Source organism: Staurois parvus, unplaced genomic scaffold, assembly GCF_062004578.1.
Source record: "Staurois parvus isolate SC_StPar_1 unplaced genomic scaffold, SC_StPar_1.0 ptg003601l, whole genome shotgun sequence".
In the NCBI taxonomy this organism is placed as follows: Eukaryota; Metazoa; Chordata; class Amphibia; order Anura; family Ranidae; genus Staurois; species Staurois parvus.
Genome location: NW_028321397.1, coordinates 394,264 through 414,165, shown reverse-complemented (window position 1 = coordinate 414,165; position 19,902 = coordinate 394,264). Strand labels below are relative to the sequence as shown.

Sequence of the window (19,902 nt, the reverse complement as noted above, 5' to 3'; positions counted from 1 at the left end):
AGAAAAATAATGTTAGTAATAATAATAACAATAATAATTCAATAGTTTAAATAATTGTAGTAATAATAATGGTAACCATACATTATTTTTATAAGAAGAAAAACTAATTTCTAATAATCACAACAATGATACACCGAAGTTGAAATACTTTTTGCTATTTCTATACCTAAAGCAGTAACACCGTCATTTCTCGTCATTGTGGTAATATAACATTGTTGTCATCATTATTGTGTAATAAATAATATTTTAAATAAATCATTTATTTTCAAAGCTTTATGCCAGCTGGTCATTTCTACCAAGCCAATGGGATGTTTACCAAAGTTCTTAGAGTGACATGGTTTTATTATTATTATTATTATTATTATTATTATTCTTGAAAAGAATAATAATCATTTTATTGTTATTATTATGATTGAAAATAATAGCCATCATATTATTATTGTTGCTGTGGCAGGGTTAATGCAGGCTGTGGTGACACCTATCAGTGTCACATTGCCCTCCCCCTCCTTTTTAGATGATGTCAGTGCAGCAGTATAGGGGGGGGGGGGGCTGGTAGGAGGGGAGTTCTCAGACACACCAGGAGAGGGGGGCAGAGAGCCATCCAGTAGGGGGTGCCTGTCCTCTTCCCCAGCACAGGAAGGGTGTGCAGGAGGGTGACCTGTGCTGGTGTCACAGGCTGGGTGGATGTCCTCAGCTGCAGAGAGTGATGCTCCTGCCTCCTCCTCCTCCCATTCAGCACACACAGGATGCCGGCTCTGCTATTGCATGTGGCTGACAAGTCCTCCTCCTCATCCCCTTGTCTGACACCAGAGCCAGCTGATGTGGAGCCTCTCCCCTCCTGCACCCCCCTGGCCGGCTGACAAAGGACCCCAGCCCCCCCCCTCTCCTCTCTATCACCATGTTACTATGGACTGTCAAGCTGGACTTCCTCCACCACATCTCCGTCCTTTGCTTCGGTGAGTGCCTGTCCCCCTCCTGCCTGCCTGCCTTCCTCCCTTTGTACAATATTGTGTTTACAGGGAAATGTTGCATTTCTGGGAGGGGGGGGGGGGGGCGGTTGGCGACCACAACAAACCTTTTCAATTGACCCAACCAGGGGCGGACTGACAACCCATGGGGCCCCTGGGCAATAGGGGATCATGGGGCCCCTGTGTCCTTGCCCACATTCAAACTACACCCAAAAAAGCCCATGAAAGGTATCAGGGGCATCTCATGGGGCCCCCTACTGACCCCGGGCCCCATGCTCAGACAGTCAGTCCACCCCTGGTTACTACCCTTTACGCATTGCCAGGAAGCTCAGAAGTGAGCGTTGTGGAATCCCTCGACAGCAGTAGAGTGTCAGCTCTTGCGATCAAGGATGCCATTCCTACCTTGTTACTGTAATGGACTTGCTATTGTTACATTGTATCTTCTTCTTTGTATGCATTACCACCTTGAATTTTTTAACTTGTTTTTGATAGCGACCCTTAAAATCGCCATTAAAAAAAAAAAAAAAAAAATGTAAATTCCGAAATAACATCCTGTACCTGCACTTTGCACATCACTGTTACTCCTACAGAACCTCGCAGACGGCGACGGGAGGAAATGGAGCTCAGTGGGCAACGCGGGGTTAAAATGTTTACAAAAGGGGTCCTTTTCTTTGCAGCTGCAGCAGCCGGCGGGTCTGCCCTGCGCTTGTTGGCTGTCTGCTGTCTTTTGAAGTCGCATCCAGCCCGGCAATGGCAGGGGTTAAACAGTATGATCTCATCCCGCTCGGGGCTCCAGGCTGGTTCCGTGGCTCCCGCAATGCCCTGAGCTCAGGTTGAACCTGTGCAGAGGTTTGGGGTATTCTGTACTACTTGAGCTTTTTTTGTATTCTTTATGGCTGAATGCAGCAGATGGGAGGAAATGTTGTAGATTGTGGTATGTTTTATACATTGTAACACAATATGGGAAGTTATATGGGGGGGGGGGGGGTATCAGAGGTGGATACCCCCTGATCTCTGCAACCAGGTAATCCTGTGTATTCGCCACAGGAAACACCAGGATACACCTTTGTATTTAAAGTCGATGAATGACAGGTAGTTTGCTAAAGCCCAAAGCATTGTAAACAATTGTCTTTTGTAAAATAAAATTCTGTTTCCACCTTTATGCCATTAAAGCGGAGCTCCAGCCAAAAGGGGAAGTTCCGCTTTAAGACGTCCTCCCCCATTCCTCTGCCTTTATTTTAGACGGGGGGAACGGGTACCTAGTTTTCACAGGTACTGTTCTGTCTCTCCCATCTAAGCATTGAAAGTGCGATCTCTGTAATTTACAGTTGTGATGAGATAGCGATAACTCCAATCTTAGCTGGATACCACAGGCAGTGACTTAATCGAGATGATATCTTGTAGATCTTGTGAAGTGTATTCCATAAACTGAGAGAATCTTACAACAAGGAACATCTGATAGGTCAAAAGATCATAATGTGTCCTGCTTCATGAGACATGAGGCTTGCTGAAATGCATTACTGGGAAGGGGTTGGGCTATCTATACAGCATGAACTAAACCAAAGGAAAGGGAGGAGCAGAGACAAAATATAGAAAACACTTAAAGGCATATGACAGTCATGTGAAACATCATGACAGGTTCTTTCTCCCACTTCCGTCTGTTCGCCCAGGTGATCCAAGTGGAAGTTTTCCTTCCCCCCCCTCCCTGCAGTCTTCTGGGACGTGACAGGTCCTGGAAGACTGCTGGACCATTCACAAAGCACTTTAAGATGTCCTCCCCCGCTCCTCTGCCTTTTTTTTTTGGAAGGTGGGGAACGGGTACCTAGTTTTGACCCTCTCCCACTTCTGTTCTGAACACCTAGGTCAGGAGTAGGCAACCTGCGGCTCTCCAGCTGTTGCAGGACTACAAGTTCCATCATGCCTCTGCAAGTCATAGCTGTAACTGTCAGTTTTGTCATCTTTGCAATGCCTCATGGGAAATGTAGTTCCACAACAGCTAGAGAGCCGCAGGTTGCCTACCCCTGGCCTAGGTGATCTGAGCCGAAGTTTTCCTCCCCCCTCCTCCCTCCCTGCAGTCTTCTGGGACATGCGACAGCTCCCAGAAGACTGCGGGCCATTCACAAAGCGCAGCGCGACTTTAAGACGTCCTCCCCCGCCAGAGGCATCCTTAGGGTTGGTGTCACCCAATGCGGTAACACTTGGTGACACCCCCCTGACAATCCCCGCAGAATGAATCGGATGTTCGGATTGAGCATAATGGATCGGACTCTGATCCATTATGCTCCCCAATCCGCAGATCCGATCCATTCCCGATCCATGTCGGGATCGGGAACCTGGAGGCTAGCGAAGAACTAGCATGGGTGAGAACGACACTGGATCCTAGGACAGGTAAGTGTCCATTTATTAAAAGTCAGCAGCCATAGGACTTGTAGCTGCTGACTTGTCATTTTTTTTTTTAGAGACTGAACCTCCGCTGTAAGGATGAGAAAAGTTGAAAATCATAACGCTGATGATCACCTGCAACCTTTTCCTGTCGCTTCATGCCATTTCTCAGGGTGGGTTTCCTGAAGGTGACAACATCAGACCGTGCCGGTGTAATGTGTGTTGAGGTGGCTGCCTGTAATGTCCATTGAAGAACAGGGTGACAACCCAGGAGCACAATTAGGAGACAGGAATGAGGTGTTGTCACCTAATAACATGAAAAAGAACCATCATGACAGGATCAGTAAGAATGATTGAAATAAAAACTGCAGATTTAAGAATATTGAGAATAACTTTGAAAATTACATTTAGCCCGGGTTCACACTAGTGCGGCTTTGTAGTTGCGCTCCGTCGGTGCGATTTCAAAGCCGACGATCAGTGTGATTTTTCATTGCGGCAGATGTTAATGCAAGTCACAATGACATCACTCAAAAATAATGCATGAACCTATTTTAAAGTTTCTGCGACTAGAGTTGCAACACTTTGAACAGTTCCGTTTCTGCAAATGGGGTGCTACTTGGACTGTCAAATCGCATGACAGATCGCATAAGTGTGAACCGGGGCTTATGCCGGCCATAGACGGTTCATTTGTCGGACGATTTTCGCACTGTTAGTGTGGCAATGGCATCAGCCAATTTTCGCACTGTTAGTGGGGCAATGGCATCAGCCAATTTTCGCACTGTTAGTGGGGCAATGGCATCAGCCAATTTTCGCACTGTTAGTGTGGCAATGGCATCAGCCAATTTTCGCGGTTCCTCCTCATTTCGTTTATCGGTCGTGCTGGAAAATTCGCGAAAAATGTCAGATTTTCTAAATCATTGGTGGCAACATCGGATTACAGAACGAACGATGTTTTGTTTTTTGGATGAAAAATCGGCCGATAAACGAACCGTCTGTGGCATGCATTAGGGTAGGGTCCAGGGGTGGACTGACCATTTGGAAACTCGGGCAATGCCCGAGGGCCCGGGGTCAGTAGGGGGCCCCATGAGATGCCCCTGGTACCTTTTTCATAGGCTTTTTTGAGTTTGGGCAAGGACACAGGGGCCCCATGATCCCCTATTGCCCAGGGGCCCCATGAGTTGTCAGTCCGCCCCTGGTAGGGTCACACCTTTGTGTGTCAGGAACAGGCGCAAGATTCCCTTTAACAGACGCACAGAGTTGTTATTACAATTTACAGTTTGTTACAAAACGCGCGGCAGCGGTTTGGTGCTCGCAATCAGGCGCGTGTTTTCAGAAGCATTGGGGTGCCGTTAACAGTTATTGAATTGTTAATGGCACCCCAATGCTTCTGTAAACACGCGCCTGATTGCGAGCACCAAACCGCTGCAGCGTGATTTTGGAAAAGAGTCCTGGACTTCTTTTCTGCGTTTCTTGCGCAGAGGGCAGCCTATTGAAATACATGGGCTGCTCTACATGCAATGCACAGAAATGCACATGTGCTTGGTTCCATCTGCGCCACTCTTTACCACCCCTCTAAATATCGGATCTGTGGCTACCAGGCTATCAAGAGGTGATGCTGCCTAATCCTGAACGCCTGGTGTTTTTTTTTTACTCGCGGATGCGAAAAAGCCGCTTTCGCTTGGGTTGCGTTTAGCAGCAATACTGCGCATCGAACACAAATGGGGTTTAATATTTTGCTGCACCCACGAAGTGACTGCAGTATATGTATGATCCAAAGCAGCTGCATATTGTCATTTAGGTAGGCAGTTACAGGGGCGGACTGACAACTCATGGGGCCCCTGGGCAATAGGGGATCATGGGGCCCCTGTGTCCTTGCCCAAACTCAAAAAAGCCTATGAAAAAGGTACCAGGGGCATCTCATGGGGCCCCCTTTTGACCCTGGGCCCTCGGGCAGTGCCTGAGTTTCCAAATGGTCAGTCCACCCCTGGGCAGTTACCCCCGGTTCACATCTATGCGGCCATACGGGTCGCGTTTTGCGCAGGCACAAGAGCCCAATTATTTGAATGGACTCCGGTGCCCATGACACGCAGGGAAGAAGTCCCTGCGCTTCTTTGGAAACCGCGGCCCGCGCGGGAACCTCGGTTCCGATTTCCATTGCAGGCGGCATCCCATTAGAATTAATGGCACCCACCCGCGGGTGCGCATTCCTCTGTGAGGGTGGTGCGGCTGCATGGATTTTCGTACGGACCCGCAGCAGCACCACCCGCACAGATGTGAACCAAGCCTAAAGGGGCTTGTGGGTGTTGGTAAAATTGCGGCTCAACTGCCTGTTTTCCCTGTCAGTTTGTCCCTGCACCCATGTGTGCTTACAGGTCCCTAATCCCACCTTAATTATCCCCTCCCTGCCCAGACATCTCTTTAACAGGGTCTTTACACCTGGGGGCGGGAAGGTCTGACCAGGGGCGGACTGACAACTCATGGGGCCCTCGGGCAATAGGGGATCATGGGGTCCCTGTGTCCTTGCCCAAACTCAAAAAAGCCTATGAAAAAGGTACCAGGGGCATCTCATGGGGCCCCCTACTGACCCCGGGCCCTCAGGCAGTGTTTCCAAATGGTCAGTCCGCCCCTGGGTCTGGCCAATCATTTATTTTTATTTTATTTATTTCAGGTACTTATATAGCGCCGTCAATTTACACAGCACTTTACATATATATTGTACATTCACATCAGTCCCTAACCCTCAAGGGGTGTACAATCTAAGGTCCCTAACTCACATTCATACATACACATACTAGGGCCAACTTAGACAGGAGCCAATTCACCTAGCAGCATGTTTTTTTTAGTGTGGGAGGAAACCGGAGTACCCAGAGGAAACCCACGCAGGCACAGGGAGAACATACAAACTCCAGGCGGGTGGTGCCGTGGTTGGGATTCAAACCAACGACCCCAGTACTGCCAGTACTGCTGTCATTCACCGAAGCCTTTGTATGAAAGGTGTTTTTTTTTTTTGTTAATCCACGACAGTAAAAATCAATACTCCCCAACCTGTGCATGCGCAGAGAGGTTTCTTAAACGCGCAACCAAGCACTCAGAAGTACACGTCTTACCGTATGTTTCGGAAACTTGCAAACACGTCACGCTTGGGATGTCATTAATTGTTAACGACACCCCAAACGTGGTCAGCAGACGCACAATTTGCTGCGAGACAAAATTTGCTACAAAGCTGCTAAAACGCGCAAACAAAAAGGTACTGCAGCTACTTTGGGGCATTTGTCATGCACGGCGAGTTAACGCGCCAAAAAAGGGAGAATGAGGCCTACAAGAGACGGGGAGCTGACAACAACAGCTCGGTCACGGGAGCGCACAATGAGCGTGCTGTCAGCACAGACACCTCACCTGCCCTTGCACACGTATGTGTGGCGTGTGTTTAAACCCATCCCCCTTTCCTTCTGCACATATGCGTTACGTGGGCAGCATGAAGTTATTCGCGCACAGATGGTTCATTTTGGGTGGAGGCCAGTTAACCTACCAGCATGCTTTGGGATTATGGCAGAAAACTGGAGCGCCCACTAGAAGTGCACATACTCCATGCAGATATTATCCTTGCTAAGAATCGATCCCGTAACTCCAGTGCTGCGAGACAAGCATGCAGTTCATATATATAGCAGATAATATATCTATGTGAGGGTGGCACAGTGGCTTAGTGGTTAGCACATCCCCCTTGCAGTAATTGGGTCATGGGTTCAATTCCTGACCATGGCGCCTCCTGCATGGAGTTTGCATGCTCTCCCTGTGCTTGCGTGGGTTTCCTCCGGGTACTCCGGTTTCCTCCCACACCAAAGACATGCTGGTAGGTTAATTGGCTCCTGTCTAAATTGTCCTAGTTTCATCCCTGGCCATGCGGGAACTCCTGCATGGTGGGGGTTGGGGAAAGACCTGGCAACCTACCCTGTAAAATAATTGCTAAGAGAATTCATGGAGAAAGTCGCTTGCGAGTGACGGTCCATGCAATCGCCAAGGGTTGGATACGACTGATAGATATCTATGTGAACTGATTTTTTTTTTTTTTGTACTACAGATTTAAAGGGAGCTTGCCAGGATGGCAATATGGGGGCTGCCACTGATTTGTCTGTAAGGGATAGTTCAGACTAGAATTTTTTTCTTGCATCAAAAATGCCTGCACAGTGTTTTCAATGTATTCAGTGGTGCCCTAGGCAACCCAAAAATCAGACGCCCCTCTTCCCTGGCGTTAAGAGCCACGACCAGGGGCGGACTGACCATTTGGAAACTCGGGCACTGCCCGAGGGCCCGGGGTCAGTAGGGGGCCCCATGAGATGCCCCTGGTACCTTTTTCATAGGCTTTTTTGAGTTTGGGCAAGGACACAGGGGCCCCATGATCCCCTATTGCCCGGGGGCCCCATGAGTTGTCAGTCCGCCCCTGGACACGACCAACAACACCCCTGCCCCATCAACTCCCCCACCCGAGAGAACATTTCACTAACACCCCCAACCCCCCCCCCCCCGGAGACAGAGAGAAAGACATTCACCTTTACAGCTATGGACATCCCCAGGAATGACAGTTGTGCTCTGCATACACCATCAATCAGTGCTGCCCCCCTAACAAAATGCTGCCCTAGGCAAGTGCCTTGTTTGCCTTGTGGTAAATACGCCCCTGAATGTATTCCAATGGCCCTAGTTCACACTAGTGCAGTCAGTTTGAGGTGCATAAAAAAGGTAGAACAAGCTGCATTTGTTCTGCACAGAACCGTACTAGAACATGGCAAACTGCATCAAAACTGCACCGGAACTGCGTGTGGTGTGAACTGGAAGTAAAAATGTATCCAGAGTGCATTTTTGTAGTTTGAACTGGCCCTAAGGGCTAGTTCACACTAGATGCTGCAGTTCAGTGCGCTTTTTTTCTGCATCAAAAATGCATGCACAGTGTTTTCCATGTATTCCAATGGCCCTGAATGGATTGAATGACCTGAAATCCAATGAATGACAGGGTCAAGCTAGGGAGAGAAGAGCTTGATGATGTTGGACGTCCTCCAGGCAGGAAATGAGGCGGAGTTCTGTTTGACTTGCTGCAGCTTCTAATGCACATTGTGAGAAGCTCACAGTGTGCAGTTTAATCAAAGGAAGCCATTTCAGTCCAGGAGAGGAGCCGGTACAACTGTGCAAGACTGAAGGGGAGGAGCCGGTACACCTGTGCAAGACTGAAGGGGAGGAGCCATACACCTGTGCAAGACTGAAGGGGAGGAGCCGGTACACCTGTGCAAGACTGAAGGGGAGGAGCCGGTACACCTGTGCAAGACTGAAGGGGGGGAGCCGGTACACCTGTGCAAGACTGAAGGGGAGGAGCCGGTACACCTGTGCAAGACTGAAGGGGGGGGAGCCGGTACACCTGTGCGAGACTGAAGGGGAGGAACCGGTACACCTGTGCGAGACTGAAGGGGAGGAGCCGGTACACCTGTGCGAGACTGAAGGGGAGGAGCCGGTACACCTGTGCAAGAATGAAGGGGAGGAGCCGGTACACCTGTGCCAGACTGAAGGGGAGGAACCGGTACACCTGTGCAAAACTGAAGGGGAGGAGCCGGTACACCTGTGCAAGGCTGAATGGGAGGAGCCGGTACACCTGTGCCAGACTGAAGGGGAGGAGCCGGTACACCTGTGCGAGACTGAAGGGGAGGAGCCAATACACCTGTGCAAGACTGAATGGGAGGAGCCGGTACACCTGTGCCAGCCTGAAGGGGAGGAGCCGGTACACCTGTGCGAGACTGAAGGGGAGGAGCTGGTACACCTGTGCGAGACTGAAGGAGAGGAGCCGGTACACCTGTGCGATACTGAATTCGAGGAGCCGGTACACCTGTGCAAGACTAAAGGGGAGGAGCCGGAACACCTGTGCAAGACTGAATGGGAGGAGCTGGTACACCTGTGCCAGACTAAAGGTGAGGAGCCGGTACACCTGTGCAAGACTGAAGGAGAGGAGCCGGTACACCTGTGCAAGACTGAAGGGGAGGAGCCGGTACACCTGTGCAAGACTGAAGGGGAGGAGCCGGTTCACCTGTGCAAGACTGAAGGGGAGGAGCTGATACACCCATGCAAGACTGAAGGGGAGGAGCTGGTACACCTGTGCAAGACTGAAGGGAAAACCGGAGGTCATGTTTAGAAAAAGCCACCAGGTAACACCTTGAAAATTCGGGGGACTCAATGACGCTTCTGGTGTCAGCACTCCACCATTTCCATCATGAAGACGCAAGCAGCTCCATACAGATTAGTCTGACTCTCCCAACCGCACAGTGTTGTCTGACTGTGATAAGACACTTCCGCTGCGCCACATAGGCTGGTTAGGTCATTCCTCTCTTTGTCCTCCTATTAGTGTTGATAAATGTACAGGAGATTGTACAATGAGATTGTATAGTGTATGGTCAGAATGTTTAGGTTTTACAGCAGCGTTCCTGGGTGTATTGTTCAATGCAGAGTTACACTTTAGAACGCCAACACATGGCAGAGCCGGAGATCCATATTCTTATTTTATCCATGGATGGCGGATAAACTAAGCGCTGTGGATGGAGCGGTCAGCTCTTCAATTACTGACAGATCTGAGCTGTATGCACGCCGCAGTGAGATGCATTTGGTTAGTTGCTGTTAGGCATTGGCATTTAAAGCGGTATTAAACCCAAAACCAAACATTTATTATATTGCAGCTTAACCAATTCTTAGATGTGATGGATGCATCGGTTTTCTTTTTTTAGGCTTTCTTTTCTCTATTTTTGCCTGGCGATCCGGCCACTGAGTCTGTTGTTTTTCAAAAGAACAAGCTGTCCTGCAGATTGTATCAGTCACAGAGATGGGACAAACCATTTGCTACAGACAGGGGTGCTTACAATGATCAGCTTTTTTTATTTGTATAAAACCTTTATTCCAAAAGGAAAAAAAAACTGTAATTGCTTATGAAGTATTAGTTGGAGTTTGGCTTCAGTTTGTTAGTGTATCTAAATCTGCTAGTGCATGGGGTGTCAAACTGGCGGCCCTCCAGCTGTTGCAAAACTACAAGTCCCATCATGCCTCTGCCTTTGGGAGTCATGCTTGTAACTGCCAATCTTGCAATGCCTCATGGGACTTGTAGTTTGGCAACAGCTGGAGGGGCGCCAGTTTGACACCCGTGTGCTAGTACATCTAACACTCCCCTCCCCCCCAGACTAACAATGCTGCTGTCCAAAGGCGCCCCCGTGCTCCTTCATCCAGAGTGGCGGCACTCTAATACATGAGGTGTGTTACTGGCCGTGTCACCAGGTGAAAAGAGGGAAAAATGCCTAAAAAAAAAAGAAAATAATCCCGCCACACAATATATTACATTTTTGGTTTTGGGTTTACTACCGCTCTAAAGTAAACCTGTACTTTGTTCATTCAAGGCAAAGGGCTCATGTGCGCTGCAGCTGATAAACTCACGTTTAGGGGATGTTCAGCGTCTTTTTCAGCAGCCGCTGAACTCTCCCTAATGTTTCCTATGTGTCCATGTACACATCTTCGTTTACAGGCAGTTGAGTTTACAGATGTTTTTTTGGACGCAGAAAACTTGCGCTCAGGAGTCAATTTTATCAGCATTTCACACTTGTAAACGCGGCAAATCGCATTTATAAGCATTTGCATTTGAAATTTTTTTTTAACTCTTCCATTTCTCGATGCTGTCCAGAGCCTTTGTTCATCATGAAAAATGCATGCAAAGTGTTTTCAAGGTACTCAGATGGAGAAAACACTGAACACAGGATGTTCCTACCAAGCTTGTCATACATTGTAATGACCAATTCACACCTCAGACCTCTCCCACCCTTGGAAACAAAAGATACGTTAATGACCATTCAGACCTCAAATTCCTCATGAAGACCCCCTGCCAGGAGACCTTAATGACTCCATCCACCAGACACCTTCCCACCCTTGGAAACAAAAGAAATGTTAATGAGCAACTCACACCTAAGCTAATCTCAACACATACTGCTGTCTCTGCTTCTACTCTCTGTATTTCTCTGAAACAGTTAATAATTTACCACTTTTAGTGCATTCTGGGCATTTGGGAGGTTCTCCTGTGCTTATCTTTAAAAAATGCTTCTAAAAGCAAACTCACATAAACGCATTATGCAAACGCAGCTAAACAGACGTTTTTTAACCTACGTTTTCCAGCAGTCAGTTTCCATCGTTCAGAAGTGTCCCGTGTACATGGGGCCAAAAACAACATTCTATAGACTTGTACTTATCTTACTTATCATACTTAAAGCTCTGTGTATGCTCCAAGGTTGTCTGACCAGTGCTTACTCTCCCTGCCACCATGTGACAGCATTCCAGTGTGGTGATTGGCCGTTTAGGCATCCATTACTGCTAAGTGGTAGGAGAAGTGGTACGAGTCACATGCTCTCCATACCCGGGTATATCCCATCACTCCAGCAGAGGAGCAAATGGAAAGTAAGTATATGAGGATGGGGCTTCCAAAATGCTTATCTGCCCGCCCCCGCCACCCCAGCAAAATGAACAGTAAAATAAAAAAGATTAAAACTGAAAACACGCTTTAATTCATTTTTAACATCCAAAGCAAACTCCTCCATCCATCCATCCATCCATCCATGTCTCCAGGCTTTATTATGTTGAGAAATCACTTTGATAAACATCCCCCTAGCATTTCTAGCTGCGACCATCTTGAGTGTGGGCAGGTGATTCATGTAGCATTTACTTTATGGAATTCATCTACCCTGGAGTCAGGCATGCAGGCAGAAGTGTGTGCTTAGCTCAGAAAGCCCCTGCTTCCTGGGATGAATGACATCATTGTGACCTAGGCCAGAAACCAGGAAGTAGCTGAAGAAATGTGTAACTAACAAAAAAGTTTAAAACAAGCAAGTGTATTATACCTTCCTATCTATTACTAATGCTAGCAGCATAAAGGATTCAAAATACAGTAGTTCAGGTTGACCAAGAGAGTGAAGTTTCTCTTCAACAAAAACAAAATAAAAAATACTCACCTTGGTCGGTCCTGGCTTTTGGGAGACACAGGTGACGTCACCATATCTTACCGCTGCGTCCTGGGATAGCATTTGAAACCCTGTGAGAATGGATCCTGGCCCAGGGAAGGCGTTGATGTCAGAGGTCAGAGAAGAATGGGCAGACTGTTTCGAAATGATAGAAAGGCAACAGGAACTCAAATATTTACTTGTTACAACCAAGGTATGCAGAATACCATCTCTGCCATTAAGAATTAATGCAGTTCTGAAGGCAAAAGGGGGTCCAACTGGTACTAGCAAAGTGGACCTAATAAAGTGGCTGGTGAGTGTATGTATCTATCCATCCTATATTTATTTATTTCAGGTACTTATATAGACCATCAATTTACGCAGCACTTTACATATTAATTGTACATTCACATCAGTCCCTAACCCTCAAGGGGTGTACAATCTAAGGTCCCTAACTCACATTCATACATACACATACTAGGGACAATTTAGACAGGAGCCAATTAACCTACCAGCATGTCTTTGGAGTGTGGGAGGAAACTGGAGTACCCGGAGGAAACCCACGCAGGCACAGGGAGAACATGCATACTCCAGGCAGGTGGTGCCGTGGTTGGGATTTGAACCAACAACCCTATTACTGCCAGGTGGAAGTGATAACTATTTAGCCACTGTGCTGGCCGTATCTATCTATCTGTCTGTTTATCTAAGAATCTATTGATCGATCAATCTATCTATCTATCTATCTATCTATCTATCTATCTATCTATCTATCTATCTATCTATCTATCTATCTATCTACCTACCTACCGATCTCTCTCTCTCATCTATCTATCTATCTATCTATCTATCTATCTATCTATCTATCTATCTATCTATCTATCTATCTATCTATCTATCTATCTATCTATCTATCTCTCCCCTATCTATCTATCGACCCCCCCCCCTCTCTCTTTCTCTCTCTCTCTCATCTATCTATCTAATCCAAACATTAGAAATGAATGTAACAGACACCTGTAGTTGTATGTTAGATGTAAAGTTTTGACCTTCGTAAATATTGTTTGTGTATTTGGTGTTTGTGTATTTGGCGTTGTTTGTGTATTTGGTGTTTGTGTATTTGGCGTTGTTTGTGTATTTGGCGTTGTTTGTGTATTTGGCGTTGTTTGTGTATTTGGTGTTGTTTGTGTATTTGGCGTTGTTTGTGTATTTGGTGTTTGTGTATTTGCCGTTGTTTGTGTATTTGCCGTTGTTTGTGTATTTGGCGTTGTTTGTGTATTTGGTGTTGTTTGTGTATTTGGCGTTGTGTGTGTATTTGTTGTTTGTGTATTTGGTGTTTGTGTATTTGGTGTTGTTTGTGTATTTGGTGTTTGTGTATTTGGCGTTGTTTGTGTATTTGGCGTTGTTTGTGTATTTGTTGTTTATGTATTTGGTGTGTGTATTTGTTTGTGTATTTGTTGTTGTTTTTGTATTTGGTGTTGTTTGTGTATTTGTCCTTGTTTGTGTATTTGTTGTTTGTGTATTTGGTGTTTGTGTATTTGTTGTTGTTTTTGTATTTGGTGTTGTTTGTGTATTTGGTGTTGTTTTTGTATTTGTTGTTTGTGTATTTGTTGTTTGTGTATTTGGTGTTGTTTGTGTATTTGGCGTTGTGTGTGTATTTGGTGTTTGTGTATTTGGCGTTGTTTGTGTATTTGGTGTTTGTGTATTTGGTGTTGTTTGTGTATTTGGCGTTGTGTGTGTATTTGGTGTTTGTGTATTTGGCGTTGTTTGTGTATTTGTTGTTTGTGTATTTGGTGTTGTTTGTGTATTTGGCGTTGTGTGTGTATTTGGTGTTTGTGTATTTGGCGTTGTTTGTGTATTTGCGTTGTTTGTGTATTTGGCGTTGTTTGTGTATTTGGCGTTGTTTGTGTATTTGGCGTTGTTTGTGTATTTGGTGTTGTTTGTGTATTTGGCGTTGTGTGTGTATTTGGTGTTTGTGTATTTGCCGTTGTTTGTGTATTTGGCGTTGTTTGTGTATTTGGTGTTGTTTGTGTATTTGGCGTTGTGTGTGTATTTGGTGTTTGTGTATTTGGTGTTTGTGTATTTGGCGTTGTTTGTGTATTTGGTGTTTGTGTATTTGGTGTTGTTTGTGTATTTGGTGTTTGTGTATTTGGCGTTGTTTGTCTATTTGGTGTTTGTGTATTTGGCGTTGTTTGTGTATTTGGTGTTTGTGTATTTGGTGTTGTTTGTGTATTTGGTGTTTGTGTATTTGGCGTTGTTTGTGTATCTATCTATCTACCTACCTACCGATCTCTCTCTCTCATCTATCTATCTATCTATCTATCTATCTATCTATCTATCTATCTATCTATCTATCTATCTATCTATCTCTCCCCTATCTATCTACCGACCCCCCCCCCTCTCTCTTTCTCTCTCTCTCTCATCTATCTATCTAATCCAAACATTAGAAATGAATGTAACAGACACCTGTAGTTGTATGTTAGATGTAAAGTTTTGACCTTCGTAAATATTGTTTGTGTATTTGGTGTTTGTGTATTTGGCGTTGTTTGTGTATTTGGTGTTTGTGTATTTGGCGTTGTTTGTGTATTTGGCGTTGTTTGTGTATTTGGCGTTGTTTGTGTATTTGGTGTTGTTTGTGTATTTGGCGTTGTTTGTGTATTTGGTGTTTGTGTATTTGGTGTTGTTTGTGTATTTGCCGTTGTTTGTGTATTTGGCGTTGTTTGTGTATTTGGTGTTGTTTGTGTATTTGGCGTTGTGTGTGTATTTGTTGTTTGTGTATTTGGTGTTTGTGTATTTGGTGTTGTTTGTGTATTTGGTGTTTGTGTATTTGGCGTTGTTTGTGTATTTGGCGTTGTTTGTGTATTTGTTGTTTATGTATTTGGTGTGTGTATTTGTTTGTGTATTTGTTGTTGTTTTTGTATTTGGTGTTGTTTGTGTATTTGTCCTTGTTTGTGTATTTGTTGTTTGTGTATTTGGTGTTTGTGTATTTGTTGTTGTTTTTGTATTTGGTGTTGTTTGTGTATTTGGTGTTGTTTTTGTATTTGTTGTTTGTGTATTTGTTGTTTGTGTATTTGGTGTTGTTTGTGTATTTGGCGTTGTGTGTGTATTTGGTGTTTGTGTATTTGGCGTTGTTTGTGTATTTGGTGTTTGTGTATTTGGTGTTGTTTGTGTATTTGGCGTTGTGTGTGTATTTGGTGTTTGTGTATTTGGCGTTGTTTGTGTATTTGTTGTTTGTGTATTTGGTGTTGTTTGTGTATTTGGCGTTGTGTGTGTATTTGGTGTTTGTGTATTTGGCGTTGTTTGTGTATTTGCGTTGTTTGTGTATTTGGCGTTGTTTGTGTATTTGGCGTTGTTTGTGTATTTGGCGTTGTTTGTGTATTTGGTGTTGTTTGTGTATTTGGCGTTGTGTGTGTATTTGGTGTTTGTGTATTTGCCGTTGTTTGTGTATTTGGCGTTGTTTGTGTATTTGGTGTTGTTTGTGTATTTGGCGTTGTGTGTGTATTTGGTGTTTGTGTATTTGGTGTTTGTGTATTTGGCGTTGTTTGTGTATTTGGTGTTTGTGTATTTGGTGTTGTTTGTGTATTTGGTGTTTGTGTATTTGGCGTTGTTTGTCTATTTGGTGTTTGTGTATTTGGCGTTGTTTGTGTATTTGGTGTTTGTGTATTTGGTGTTGTTTGTGTATTTGGTGTTTGTGTATTTGGCGTTGTTTGTGTATTTGGTGTTTGTGTATTTGGTGTTGTTTGTGTATTTGGTGTTTGTGTATTTGGCGTTGTTTGTGTATTTGGCGTTGTTTGTGTATTTGGTGTTGTTTGTGTATTTGGCGTTGTTTGTGTATTTGGCGTTGTTTGTGTATTTGGTGATTGTGTATTTGGCGTTGTTTGTGTATTTGGCTTTGTTTGTGTATTTGGCGTTGTTTGTGTATTTGTTGTTTATGTATTTGGTGTGTGTATTTGTTTGTGTATTTGTTGTTGTTTTTGTATTTGGTGTTGTTTGTGTATTTGTCGTTGTTTGTGCATTTGGTGTTTGTGTATTTGTTGTTGTTTTTGTATTTGGTGTTGTTTGTGTATTTGGTGTTGTTTATTTGTCGTTGTTTGTGTATTTGGTGTTGTTTTTGTATTTGTTGTTGTTTGTGTATTTGTTGTTTGTGTATTTGGTGTTTGTGTATTTGTTGTTTGTGTATTTGGTGTTGTTTGTGTATTTGGTGTTGTTTGTGTATTTGGCGTTGTTTGTGTATTTGTTGTTTGTGTATTTGGTGTTTGTGTATTTGGCGTTGTTTGTGTATTTGGTGTTTGTGTATTTGGCGGTGTTTGTGTATTTGGTGTTGTTTGTGTATTTGGTGTTTGTGTATTTGGCGTTGTTTGTGTATTTGGCGGTGTTTGTGTATTTGGTGTTGTTTGTGTATTTGTTGTTTGTGTATTTGTTGTTGTTTGTGTATTTGACGTTGTTTGTGTATTTGGTGTTTGTGTATTTGGTGTTGTTTGTGTATTTGGTGTTTGTGTATTTGGCGGTGTTTGTGTATTTGGTGTTTGTGTATTTGGCGGTGTTTGTGTATTTGGTGTTGTTTGTGTATTTGTTGTTTGTGTATTTGTTGTTGTTTGTGTATTTGACGTTGTTTGTGTATTTGGTGTTTGTGTATTTGGTGTTGTTTGTGTATTTGTTGTTGTTTGTGTATTTGACGTTGTTTGTGTATTTGGTGTTTGTGTATTTGGTGTTGTTTGTGTATTTGGTGTTTGTGTATTTGGCGTTGTTTGTGTATTTGACGTTGTTTGTGTATTTGGTGTTTGTGTATTTGGTGTTGTTTGTGTATTTGTTGTTGTTTGTGTATTTGGCGTTGTCTTGGTATGGAGGGGTGACAGTGATGACTGTGTTAGCCAGGACAATGCCTTGTAGATTTGCGCTGTGTGACACCATCATCTGTAGATCTCTCCTCACTCTCTGCCTCGTGTGCCATCAGTGTTACATCATCTGTGGCACCTAACGGTGTATAAATAACCAGGACGGTGACAGTGAGCGATGGTTACACGGGGCTCCTAATGACAGGGCGCAGCCTCTGCGCTGTCTTCTGTCTCCACTTCCATAGACATTGGCTGAGCAGGATCAGGATGTGACATCTTCAGGTGGATGGCAGGTCTTAAAGTGGACCTGTCATCAGACGTATTTCTCATGTTAAGTAATGTGTCAGTGTAACCCTTCCAGGTATTTATTACCTCTCACAGAGATCACAGGACTCCTTATCAATGCCTTCAACTGCTTTTCTCTCCAGAAGGACGGCGCCATCTTTGTTCAGACATCATCCCGGGTCACTATCTACTTCCTGGACTGAGATGTTTACACAGTTTTTAGCTGTGTTCACAAATATCTGAGGCAGATCAGCCTCCTGCTGCCGTCTCTCACCTTGCTACAGAATTACAATGTACAGTCTGATCTCTGGGGGAGGGTAGACTGAGAAAATGCTTCCTCCTGCCTGCAGCAGACTAATGACATCATCTCAGCCTAGGCAAAGAGTGCAGCTCAAAAACTGCTTTTTTAATGATAAAAGTCCCAGATCCCTGGACACTGTTAGACCCACCTGCAGCTAAATATGTGGGGACTGCAGATCACCCCGGCTTTACTAGTTGGTTCCGCCTGGACATGGTTTTGATCAGTTCATGCCTTTTGTGTTACTGCACATGTCAAGGTTCATGCTGTCATCCTGGGACACTATCGGTGGGAGGAAAAGCCAAGATGCAGGACTGTCTTGGCAAATCTGGGGCAGGGTGCCAAGATGTGAGACTGTCCTGGCAAATCCAGGACAGGACAAGATGGAAAACTGTCCTGGAAAATCTGGACAGAAAGTCAAGATGCAGGACTGTCTTAGCAAATCTGGGGCAGAGGGTCAAGATGTGGGACTGTTCTGACAAATCGAGGACAGAAGGCCAATATGCAGGACTGTCTTGGTAAATCCAGGACAGAGGGCCAAGATGTGGGACTGTCCTGGCAAATAAGGGAGAGTTGGCATGTATGAGTCATCTGTGACAAGCAATTGTGCTCGAAGTCACCAAGAGGAGCACTGCTGGTACACACCCTCTACCTGTATAGCCACAGTAGGAAGTGGACGATTCTTGACTTCAAATCCCGTATTGGCTCCATAAGTATAATGGGGCTCAGAATCAGAGGGAAATGTGGTGTTTTTTTTTTTTTTGTCTTTACATTTGAGGCATCTGCCCTCTCTGCCCAGTCCTCAGACCGGCCCTGCCTTCTCTGCCCAGTCCTCAGACCGGCCCTGCCTTCTCTGCCCAGTCCTCAGACCGGCCCTGCCTTCTCTGCCCAGTCCTCAGACCGGCCCTGCCTTCTCTGCCCAGTCCTCAGACCGGCCCTGCCTTCTCTGCCCAGTCCTCAGACCGGCCATGCCTTCTCTGCCCAGTCCTCAGACCGGCCCTGCCTTCTCTGCCCAGTCCTCAGACCGGCCCTGCCTCCGTCTGCCACAACTGTCATTGTTTTATATAGAGATAATATACCCGGCTCCTGTCATCAGAAGTCTGCGAAACAAAGGCATAAACCTCACCTTTTATGTGCCACTTGATGGGAAATCTGCCGATTTTATTGGTGCTCTACATATCTTCTTTTATGACTACTAGTAGCTCTTCTTCGCTTCACATCAGAGTTGCAGAAATAACATCTCAGGTGGATGCCGGGATTCAGCGAAATCACTTTCATCTTCACTCAGCTGTTTGCAGGCGGCTCTCAGTGGGACTTATTTACCAGTGATATCCATTCGCTGCAACCACGGCTCGCATCATAATCTGTGCTCTGCAGAAAAAAGGGCTTTTATCTCTTCTTCTCTGTTTAATTTTCTTTACTCTTTTGCGCTTCTCTCCTTTTCTACCTTCTTCTCCCCTATGTCTGTCTCCACTCTCCTCTCCCCTCCTGCCTTCCCTCTGCTTTCCTCCCGTCCACTCCCCCCTCTTCCCTTCTCTTTTTCTCTCCTCTCTCCTCTCCTCTCCCATTCTCTTTTTTCCCATTCTATTTTCTCTCTCCTCTCCTCTCCCATTCTCTTTTCTCTCTCCTATCCCATTCTCTTTTCTCTCTCCTCTCCTCTCCCATTCTCTTTTCTCTCTCCTCTCCCATTCTCTTTTCTCTCTCCTCTCCCATTCTCTTTTCTCTCTCCTCTTCTCTCCCATTCTCTTTTCTCTCTCCTCTCCCATTCTCATTTCTCTCTCCTCTCCCCTTCTCTACTCTATTCTTTCTCCTCCCCCCTCCCTTCTACTCTTCTCCCCTCCTCACCTCTACCCTATTCTTTCTCCCCCCCCCCCACTACCTTGTTCTCCTCCCTTCATCTATCCTCTTCCTCTTCTTTTGTTGTTCCTCTACTCTGCTGCTCTTTCCTACTTCTATTCTCTCTCTTCTCCCCTCTTGCCTCACCTCTTCTCTCCTCTCCCTTTCTCTGTTCTTATTCTTCTATCCTCTCTTCTTCTCTACTCTCTCTTCTCTTCCTCTCCCCTCCTCTTCTCCGTACTTTTTTACTCGCCTCATCTTCTCTTCTCTTTTCTCTCTCCTCTCCCCTCCTCTTTTTTTCACTC

General features: G+C 45.3%; 1 protein-coding gene across 1 annotated transcript in view; it reads left to right on the top strand.

The window, feature by feature from the left end:
* Window positions 1-575: 575 nt before the first annotated feature.
* Window positions 576-19,902, top strand: part of LRP3 (LDL receptor related protein 3) — a 64,106-nt gene continuing 44,779 nt past the window's right edge. Inside the window, 1 exon segment of the mRNA XM_089667833.1 lies at window positions 576-956. Coding sequence (XP_089523959.1) covers window positions 899-956 — 58 coding nt within the window. The 5' untranslated portion in view covers window positions 576-898.